Source organism: Scyliorhinus canicula, chromosome 22, assembly GCF_902713615.1.
Source record: "Scyliorhinus canicula chromosome 22, sScyCan1.1, whole genome shotgun sequence".
In the NCBI taxonomy this organism is placed as follows: domain Eukaryota; kingdom Metazoa; phylum Chordata; class Chondrichthyes; order Carcharhiniformes; family Scyliorhinidae; genus Scyliorhinus; species Scyliorhinus canicula.
Genome location: NC_052167.1, coordinates 29935858 through 29947055, shown reverse-complemented (window position 1 = coordinate 29947055; position 11198 = coordinate 29935858). Strand labels below are relative to the sequence as shown.

Below are 11198 nucleotides of genomic sequence, written 5' to 3'. Positions count from 1 at the left end.
GTGCCATTTGCCACACGAGTGGCCGAAACTTCATCACAGAGATAAATCGGCCCAGGTTGTGAATCTCTTGTTTCTGATATTCTCCGTGAACCATTCCAGACAGGTAGAAGAGCTTTGCACCCTAGAAAATACGAGATGCTGCTGAGTTACTAACACAAGTATCGGCACTGACCATCAGAGGTTGTGGGGTCGTGCCTGACCACCAGCCGATAATGATAAGCTATCTGCCAATGTCTGGCTCACTTGCTCTGACGCACAAGACCACCAGCACATTTTATGATTGGCTCCTTGGTGCTCTACTTGTTCGGAATTCGGTCTTTCCCCCTCAGTGACAGATTGCATCAATAGACAACTCTCCCCTGCTCCAATACCATAAACAATGCAGAGGTTCAGTGGTGTGGCAGTTCTGGCTGGGAGGACCACTGCCTTGGACTGTTCACAGCACAGATACAGACCACATTCCCAATGGCCATGTATCGCTCTATCGCTTTCCTCCACATGCTTCGGAAGACTCTGATCAGTCGAAGGTATTAGCTATGGTTCAGGGGGAAGAATGCTCCCCTCCAAGTCAGACATTCTGACTCCAGTGACTTGAGCACATACTCCAGTGGACATTTCAGTGCAGTTGGGAGGTGCAATTCTTCGGGTGAGATGTTAACCAAGTTAAACAATTTTAAATGCATATAGTTTAAACAATTCAACGATGGTCCGATTTGAGATCAATAGGTTTTTGAACACCAAAGGAACCAGGCGATGAGGTGAAAGAGACGGAAGTGGAGTCAAGGAAGACATCACTCAGTCTTACCGCATGGAGAAAGAGGCTTGAGAAGACATTTGACCTCTATTTCATATGGCACAAAAGTTGAAGTACGCAAATTGCCCGGGGCACCTCTGATTTCCAGTGGGAAGGAGGGCATCTCACCACAGGTTGCTGCTCCTAACTGCTATTCAGGATCCCGTATTGAAAAGCCATCATGATGATGACATACAAGTAAATAGTCCACAATGTTCAACGAGCTCACACTCAAGGACTGGAGATCGTCAGTCTTCTGTTCTCTTAGAATCCATATAATTGCTATAGTGCAGAAGGAGGCCATTCAGCCCATCGAGTCTGCACCCACCCTCTGGAAAAACACTAGCTAGGCCCACTCCTGGAACACCATGCATTGATCATGGCCAATCCATGGACTGTGGGAGGAAACTGGAGCACGAGTGCCAACTCCACACAGTCACCCAAGGCCGAATTGAACCCAGGTCCTTGGAGCTGTGAGGCAGCAGTGCTAACCACCGTGCTACCCTTTTAGGCAGCCGCTCAAGCGAGGACACCTTGCTTTTATTGCAGTCCAATGGGTTTTGGCTGATAAGTTGAACAAGCGATCTGGTGCTCGAAGAGTTGTTTGGAGGTTTCTGCCGCTTATATTTGCCTTTGTTCATTCCTGACACAGTCGCTCTCCATGTGTCCGGTGCCTTCCCCACAGAGGCTGCTCGATTCCGGTCAGTCACAAGGTCGGGTCTCCGATGATTCCCTGATTATATTGACCACATCAGAGATACATTACGAGGACACGTGAAGCGTTTCTGCAGAATTAATTTCCACTTGGAGAGGCAAGGATTAAACAAGGATAGTCAGCACGGCTTTGTAAAGAGGACATCATGTCTAACAACATTTTTCAAGGTGACTAGGTGTGCACAAAGAACAAAGAAAATTACAGCACAGGAACAGGCCCTTCGCCCTCCCAGCCTGCGCCGATCCAGATCCTTTAGCTAAACCTGCCTCCTATTTTCCAAGGTCTACTTCTCTCTGTTCCCCCGCCCATTCATATACCTGTCCAGGTGCATCTTAAATGATGCTATCGTACCCGCCTCTACCACCTCCGCTGGCAAAGCATTCCAGGCACCCACCACCCTCTGCGTAAAAAACTTTCCACGCAAGCAATCTCCCTTAAACTTTTCACCTCTCACCTTGAAATCGTGACCCCTTGTAACTGACACCCCCACTCTTGGAAAAAGCTTGTTGCTATCCACCCTGTCCATACCTCTCATAATTTTGTAGACCTCAATCAGGTCCCCCCAACCTCCGTCTTTCCAACGAAAACAATCCTAATCTACTCAACCTTTCTTCACAGCTAGCACCCTCCATACCAGGCAACATCCTGGTGAACCTCCTCTGCACCCTCTCCAAAGCATCCACATCCTTCTGGTAATGTGGCGACCAGAACTGCACGCAGTATTCCAAATGTGGCCGAACCAAAGTCCTATACAACTGTAACATGACCTGCCAACTCTTGTACTCAATACCCCGTCGGATGAAGCAAGCATGCTTTTGCCTTCTTGACCACTCTATCAACCTGCGTTGCCACCTTCAGGGTACAATGGACCTGAACTCCCAGATCTCTCTGCACATCAATTTTCCCCAAGACCCTTCCATTGACCATATAGTCCGCTCTTGAATTTGATCTTCCAAAATGCATCACCTCGCATTTGCCTCATTGAACTCCATCTGCCATTTCTTTGCCCAACTCTCCAATCTATCTATATTTTGTTGTATTCTCTAACAGTCCTCCTCGGTATCTGCAACTCCACCAATCTTGTATCATCTGCAAACTTGCTAATCAGACCACCTATACCTTCCTCCAGGTCATTTATGTAGATCACAAACAACAGTGGTCTGAGCACAGATCCCTGTGGAACACCACTAGTCACCCTTCTCCATTTTGAGACACTCCCTTCCACCACTACTCTCTGTCTCATGTTGCCCAGCCATTCTTTATCAATCTAGCTAGTACACCCTGAACCCCATACGACTTCACTTTTTACATCAACCTGCCATGGGAAACCTTATCAAACGCTTTACTAAAGTCCATGTATATGACATCTACAGCCCTTCCCTCATCAATTAACTTTGTCACTTCCTCAAAGAATTCTATTAGGTTTGTAAGACATGACCTTCCCTGCACAAAACCATGCTGCCGATCACTGATAAGTCTATTTTCTTCTATGTGAATAGATCCTATCCCTCAGTATCTTCTCCAACAGTTTACCTACCACTGACGTCAAGCTCACAGGTCTATAATTCCCTGGATTATCCCTGCTACCCTTCTTAAACAAAGGGACAACATTAGCAATTCTCCAGTCCTCCGGGACCTCACCCGTGCTCAAGGATGCTGCAAAGATATCTGTTAAGGCCCCAGCTATTTCGACCCTCGCTTCCCTCAGTAACCTGGGATAGATCCCATCCGGTCCTGGGACTTGTCCGCCTTAGTGTCTTTTAGAATACCCAAAACCTCCCCCTTCCTTATGACAACTTGACCGAGAGTATTTAAACAACCATCCCTAGCCTCAACATCTGTCTTGTCCCTCTCTTGTGAATACCGATGCAAAGTACAAAGATGAGGGCAGTCAGTGATGACGCTACATGGACTTTGTAAGGCTTTCGACAAGGCCCCACATGGGGAGACTGATCAAGAAGATAAGAGCCCGTGGAATCCAGGACAATTGGCAAGCTGGATCCAAAACTGGCTTCGTGACAGGAGACAGAGGGGGAGACAGTCAAGTTTGTTTTTGTGACTGGAAGCCTCTGTCCAGGGGTGTTTCACAGGGATCAGTGCTGGGTCCCTTGCTGTTTATAGTTTACATTAATGATCTGGATGTTAATGTGGGAGGGTATGATCACTACGTTCGCAGATGACACAAAAATCTGTGACGTGGTAAATAGCGAGGAGGAAAGCTTTAGATTACACAACAATATAGATGGGCTGGTCAGACGGGCAGAACAGTGGCAAATGGGATTTAACCCTGAAAAGTATGAGGAGATGCATTCTGGGAGAACTAACAAGGGAAGGGAAGATACAATGAATGTTAGGATGCAGGAAGTACAGAGGATCAGAGAGGCTCTAACCCTAACCCTATGAGACCTTGGGGTGAATGTCCATAGATCCCTGAAGGCAGCAGGACAGGTAGATGTGGTTAAGAAGTCATAATGGGATACTTGCATTCTATGCCTCGCTAATAAACACAAGAGCAGGGAGATTATAATGGAACTGTATAAAATCAGGTTCGGCCACAGCTAGAGTACTGTGTGCTCTAGTCACTATGGCTTTAGGATGTGATACAGTAGTCCCCCTTTATAACGCGGGTGTTGGGGTCCAAGACAGCCACCGTAACAGTAACCGAGCCGCGGATATCCATGATGGGGGTTTTAAATTTATTTAAAAATCTATGCTAGCGCTTCCCATTGTGAGTCTACGGGGGGGGCGGGGGAAGAGGTCAGACCCCGTAGACTCACAATGGGAAGCGCTAGCATAGATTTTAAATAATTTAAAACCCCCATCGTGGCTCCAATTAAAATTTCAGCGGCCGGCTCACTTTGATCCGGAGAAGGAAGCTGCTCTCACTGAAATCAGCCGGCCGCTGAAAATTGACACTGCCGGCTGCTCTCTCCCTCCATCCACTTTAAGTTTTAATGTTTCTGATTGGAGGGAGAGACAGCCGGCAGTGTCAATTTCTTTTTTTTTCCTCCGGCTTGCCCCCTCTCCCCCCACATCCTCCAACTAGACCCCTCTCCCCCCAACCCTCCGACTCGCCCCCTCTCCCCCCAACACCCTCCGGCTCGCCCCTCTCCCCCCACACCCTCCGACTCGCCCCCTCTCCCCCCCAACACCCTCCGTCTCGCCCCCCTCTCCCCCCCCCACACCCTCCGCTCATCCCTCTCCCCCCACATCCTCCGACTCGCCCCCTCTCCCCCCAAACCCCTCCGGCTCGCCCCCTCTCCCCCCACACCCTCTGACTCGCCCCCTCTCCCCCCCAACACCCTCCGGCTCGCCCCCTCTCCTCCCACATCCTCCGACTCGCCCCCTCTCCCCCCCAACACCCTCCGGCTCGCCCCCTCTCCCCCCACACCCTCCGACTCGCCCCCTCTCCCCCCCAACACCCTCCGGCTCGCCCCCTCTCCCCCCACACCTCCGACTCGCCCCCTCTCCCCCCCCAACACCCTCCGGCTCGCCCCCAACACCCTCCGGCTCACCCCCAACACCCTCCGCTCGCCCCCTCTCCCCCCACACCCTCCGACTCGCCCCCCCTCCCCCCCAACACCCTCCGGCTCGCCCCCTCTCCCCCCACACCCTCCGGCTCGCCCCCTCTCCCCCCACACCCTCCGACTCGCCCCCTCTCCCCCCCAACACCCTCCGGCTCGCCCCCCTCTCCCCCACACCCTCCGGCTCGCCCCCTCTCCCCCCCCCCACACCCTCCGGCTCGCCCCCTCTCCCCCACATCCTCCGACTCGCCCCTCTCCCCCCCAACACCCTCCGGCTCGCCCCCAACACCCTCCGGCTCGCCCCCTCTCCCCCACATCCTCCGGCTCGCCCCACCCCACACCCTCCGGCTCGCTCCCTCTCCCCTCCCCCACAGCGTCCAGCTCGCCCCCTGTCCCCCCACACCCTCCGGCTCGCCCCCTCCCCACACCCTCCGGCTCGCCCCCTCCCCCCCTCTCCTCCCCCGTTCCTCAACACCCGCAGGGCCCTCCTCTCTCCCCCACACCCACGGGGGGGGTCTCCCCCACACCCACGGGGGGGGGGTCTCCCCCACACCCACAGGGGGGGGGTCTCCCCCACACCCACAGGGGGGGGGTCTCCCCCACACCCACAGGGGGGGGGTCTCCCCCACACCCACAGGGGGGGGGTCTCCCCCACACCCACAGGGGGGGGGTCTCCCCCACACCCACAGGGGGGGGTCTCCCCCACACCCACAGGGGGGGGTCTCCCCCACACCCACAGGGGGGGGTCTCCCCCACACCCACAGGGGTGGGGTCTCCCCCACACCCACAGGGGGGGGGTCTCCCCCACACCCACAGGGGGGGTGTCTCCCCCACACCCACAGGGGGGGTCTCCCCACAGCCCACAGGGGGGGGGGGTCTCCCCCCACACCCACAGGGGGGGGTCTCCCCCACACCCACAGGGGGGGGGTCTCCCCCACACCCACAGGGGGGGGGGTCTCCCCCACACCCACAGGGGGGGGTCTCCCCCACACCCACAGGGGGGGGTCTCCCCCACACCCACAGGGGGGGGTCCCCCACACCCACAGGGGGGTCTCCCCCACACCCACAGGGGGGGGTCTCCCCACACCCCAGGGGGGGTCTCCCCCACACCCACAGGGGGGTCTCCCCCACACCCACAGGGGGGTCTCCCCCACACCCGTCCCCTCCTCCCCCCCAACACCCGCCCCCCTCCTCTCCCCCCAACACCCGCCCCCCTCCTCTCCCCCCAACACCCGCCCCCCCTCCTCTCCCCCCAACACCCGCCCCCCTCCTCTCCCCCCCAACAACCCGCCCCCTCCTCTCCCCCCAACACCCGCCCCCCCTCTTCTCCCACACCCACAGGGGGGTCTCTCCCACACCCGCCCCCTCCTCTCCCCCCCAACACCCGCCCCCCTCCTCTCCCCCCAACACCCGCCCCCCTCCTCTCCCCCCAACAACCCGCCCCCCTCCTCTCCCCCCCAACACCCGCCCCCCTCCTCTCCCCCCCAACACCCGCCCCCCTCCTCTCCCCCCCAACACCCGCCCCCCTCCTCTCCCCCCCAACACCCGCCCCCCTCCTCTCCCCCCCAACACCCGCCCCCCTCCTCTCCCCCCAACACCCGCCCCCCTCCTCTCCCCCCCAACACCCGCCCCCCTCCTCTCCCCCCCAACACCCCCCCCCCTCCTCTCCCCCCACACCCGCCCCCCTTCTCCCCCCCACACCCGCCCCCCCCTCTTCCCCCCCCAACACACCCCCCCCTCCTCCCCCCCAACACCCGCCCCCCTCTTCTCCCCTCCCCCACACCCGCCCCCCCTCTTCTCCCCCCCCCACACCCGCCCCCCCCTCTTCTCCCCCCCCACAACCCCCCCCCCTCTCTCCCCCCCAACACCCCCCCCCCCCCCCCTCCCCCCCAACACCCCCCCCCCCCTCTCCCCCCCACCCCCCACCCCCCCTCTTCTCCCCCCCAACCACCCGCCCCCCCTCTTCTCCCCCCCAACACCCGCCCCCCTCTTCTCCCCCCCAACACCCGCCCCCCCTCGTTCTCCCCCCCACACCCCCCCCCCCTCTTCTCCCCCCCAACACCCCCGCCCCCCTTCTTCTCCGCCCCCAACACCCGCCCCCCCTCTTCTCCCCCCCAACACCCGCCCCCCCTTTCTCCCCCCCCAACACCCGCCCCGCCCTCGTTCTCCCCCCCAACACCCGCCCCCCCTCGTCTCCCCCCCCACACCCGCCCCCCCTCTTCTCCCCCCCACACACCCTCCCCCCTCTTCTGCCCCCCCCCCCCCCCAACACCCGCCCCCCCCTCTTCTCCCCCCCCAACACCCGCCCCCCCCTCGGCAGTGTCAATTTCAGCAGCCGGCTGATTATTTCAGTGAGAGCAACTTCCCTCTCCGGATCAAAGTGAGCCGGCCGCTGAAATTGACACTGCCGGCTGCTCTCTCCGTCCAATCCAACTTTTAAGTTTTAATGTTTCTGATTGGAGGGAGAGAGCAGCCGGCAGTGTCAATTTCAGCGGGTGGCTCACTTTGATCCAGAGAGGGAAGCTGCTCTCACTGAAATAATCAGCCGGCCGCTGAAATTGACACAACTGACAGTTGGGGTCCATCAGCCCCCCCGCGGTATATCGCGAACCGGGGGACTACTGTAGCACTGGAGAGGGAGCAGTGGGGATTCACCAGGATATTGCCTGGGTTGGAGCATTTCAGATATGAAGAGAGGCCGGTTAGGCTGGGGATGTTCTGCTTTGAGCAGATTCGACTGGCAGGGGACCTGATGGAGGGGTGGAAAATTCTGAGGGATATAGATGGGGTAGGTAGGAAGAAGCTTTTCCCCTTAGTGGAGGGGTCAATAACCAGGGAGCATAGATTTAAGGTTATGAGCGGGAGGTTTAGGGGGGATTTGAGGAAAAATCATTTTCACGGGTGAAATCTGGAACTCGCTGCCTGAAATGGTGGTAGAGGTGGGAACCCTGACAACATTTGAAAAGCATTTTAACTGGCACCTGAAACACCACAGCAGACATGGCTATGCACCAAGTGCTGGAAAATGGGGTTAGAATGATGGGTGGTGCAGACACGATGGGCTGAAGGGCCTCTCTCTGTGCTGCGTGACTCTTCCTGGGAGTTTCCTGCATGCCCGAATTCGGAGGAGAGAATTCCTTTGGTGATCCGGCGGCAGGCATGACCCGCCAAGCGAAGCTGGTTCGGAGGGATGGGTTTTCCCGTAGGGTTGGAGTTGCTCTCCAGTGATTTTCACCTTCATTTCCAATTGTAAGCCACTGAAACAAAAAACTACCCTGAGAGCTGTGGCTGAGATTAGCTTATCCATCGTTGATCCACCTTAGGATCTTTTAAGATGTAACGTGGCCATAATCCCAGATGACCATAGGCTGCTTTCCCCTTTGAGGGGAAGAGCTGACTGGTGGCAAGGAGCAAGGTTGGGAAGGGAGGGCCTTCCGGAATAACCTCAGCCGGGGGGATCAAACCCGCACTGCTGGTCTCGCTCTGCATCACAAACCAACGTCCAGCCAATGAGCTCTCAGCTCGCCATCGTTTTGTGCCGCATTACAGGATACATTAATTTTCAAGGTTTATTCAATTCTCTGACCTCCCGGACACATACCTGGTAGACCTCAGTCCAAAACCGGTGCTTTAGCCTTTTCTTGGTCTTCCTCAGCTGCTTGTTGTTTTTGAAGGTGTCGAGGTGGGTGAGGACCCCCATGATCTTGGGAAAGCCGTGAACTTGGCAGATGTTCAAGAACTCAAACGTCTCCATCTCAAAGCCAAAGCTGGCATCAGTCAGCATTAAAACCTGAAGGAGAGAGGCTCATTTTAGTCCATTCTGGCCGACACACACAATAACCTGAAGGAGAGAGGCTCGTTTTAGTCCATTCTGGCCGGACACACACAATAGCCTGAAGAAAACCTGGAGTTAGATCTCCTCAGCATTTCATTCACCACTTGTTATTTTTCATGAATTTGTGCGTATTGAGGCAAGGGGTCTCAATTAACATTTCACTACCGCCAGTGATTATTCAAATATTCTCATATCCGTTAAATCAACGCTCTGATACAGCAAAATATTTCCTCCGCACTCACTTCATCCCAGAAAAGGATTTAATAATTAGAACATAAGAACATAAGAACTAGGAGCAGGAGTAGGCCATCTGGCCCCTCGAGCCTGCTCCGCCATTCAATGAGATCATGGCTGATCTTTTGTGGACTCAGCTCCACTTTCCGGCCCGGACACCATAACCCTTAATCCCTTTATTCTTCAAAAAACTATCTATCTTTACCTTAAAAACATGTCATGAAGGAGCCTCAACTGCTTCACTGGGCAAGGAATTCCATAGATTCACAACCCTTTGGGTGAAGAAGTTCCTCCTAAACACAGTCCTAAATCCACTTCCCCTTATTTTGAGGCTATGTCCCCTAGTTCTGCTTTCACCCGCCAGTGGAAACAACCTGCCCGCATCTATCCTATAAATTCCATTCATAATTTTAAAATGTTTCTATAAGATCCCCCTCATCCTTCTAAATTCCAACGAGTACAGTCCCAGTCTACTCAACCTCTCCTCATAATCCAACCCCTTCAGCTCTGGGATTAACCTAGTGAATCTCCTCTGCACACCCTCCAGTGCCAGTACGTCCTTTCTCAAGTAAGGAGACCAAAACTGAACACAATACTCCAGGTGTGGCCTCACTAACACCTTATACAATTGCAACATAACCTCCCTAGTCTTAAACTCCATCCCTCTAGCAATGAAGGACAAAATTCCATTTGCCTTCTTAATCACCTGTTGCACCTGTAAACCAACCTTCTGTGACTCATGCACTAGCACACCCAAGTCTCTCTGCACAGCGGCATGCTTTAATATTTTATCAGTTAAATAATAATCCCGTTTGCTGTTATTCCTACCAAAATGGATAACCTCACATTTGTCAACATTGTATTCCATCTGCCAGACCCTAGCCCATTCACTTAACCTATCCAAATCCCTCTGCAGACTTCCAGTATCCTCTGCACTTTTCGCTTTACCACTCATCTTAGTGCCATCTGCAAACTTGGACACATTGCCCTTGGTCACCAACTCCAAATCATCTATGTAAATTGTGAACAATTGTGGGCCCAACACGGATCCCTGAGGGACACCACTAGCTACTGATTGCCAACCAGAGAAACACCCATTAATCCCCACTCTTTGCTTTCTATTAATTAACCAATCCTCTATCCATGCTACTACTTTACCCTTAATGCCATGCATCTTTATCTTATGCAGCAACCTTTTGTGTGGCACCTTGTCAAAGGCTTTCTGGAAATCCAGATATACCACATCCATTGGCTCCCCGTTATCCACTGCACTGGTAATGTCCTCAAAAAATTCCACTAAATTAGTTAGGCATGACCTGCCCTTTATGAACCCATGCTGCGTCTGCCCAATGGGACAATTGCTATCCAGATGCCTCGCTATTTCTTCCTTGAAATTGTTTTTTAATAATCTTTCTTGTCACAAGTAGGCTTACATTAACACTGCAATGAAGTTACTGTGAAAAGCCCCTAGTCGCCACACTCCGGCACCTGTTCAGGTACACAGAGGGAGAATTCAGAATGTCCAATTCACCTAAAAAGCACGGGCGCAATTCTCTGACCTCCACGCCGGGTGGGAGAATCGCGGGAGTGCCGGGCAATTCCCGCCACGCCGCCGTGGCACCCGCAAATTCTCCCACCCCCCCAAAACGGCGTGCCGCGTTTTACAACAGGCCGCTCGGAGAATCGGCGCTCACCGTTTCTTTTTTTTTTTAATTTTTTTTTTTAAATTTAGATTACCCAATTATTTTTTTCCAATTAAGGGGCAATTTAGCGTGGCCAATCCACCTACTCTGCACATTTTTGGGTTGTGGGGGCGAAACCCACGCAGACACGGGGAGAATGTGCAAACTCCACACAGACAGTGACCCAGAGCCGGGATCGAACCTGGGACCTCAGCGCCGTGAGGCGGTTGTGCTAACCACTAGGCCCCCGTGCTGCCCGGCGCTCACCATTTCTAACAGGCGAGCGGCAATTCTCCAGCCCGGATGGGTCGAGCGGCCTGCCCAATCCGACCACACCTGGTCGCTGCCGGCGTGAACAGATCGCAAACGCTGCGTGTGCGGCCTGTGGGGGGGGGGGGGAAATCGAGCACCAGGG

General features: G+C 55.0%; 1 protein-coding gene across 1 annotated transcript in view; it reads right to left on the bottom strand.

Moving 5' to 3' along the window:
• bms1 (BMS1 ribosome biogenesis factor) overlaps positions 1–11198 on the bottom strand; it is a 122426-nt gene that overhangs the window by 84499 nt on the left and 26729 nt on the right. Inside the window, exon 5 of the mRNA XM_038782908.1 lies at positions 8634–8822. Coding sequence (XP_038638836.1) covers positions 8634–8822 — 189 coding nt within the window. The remainder of the gene's footprint in view (positions 1–8633; positions 8823–11198) is intronic.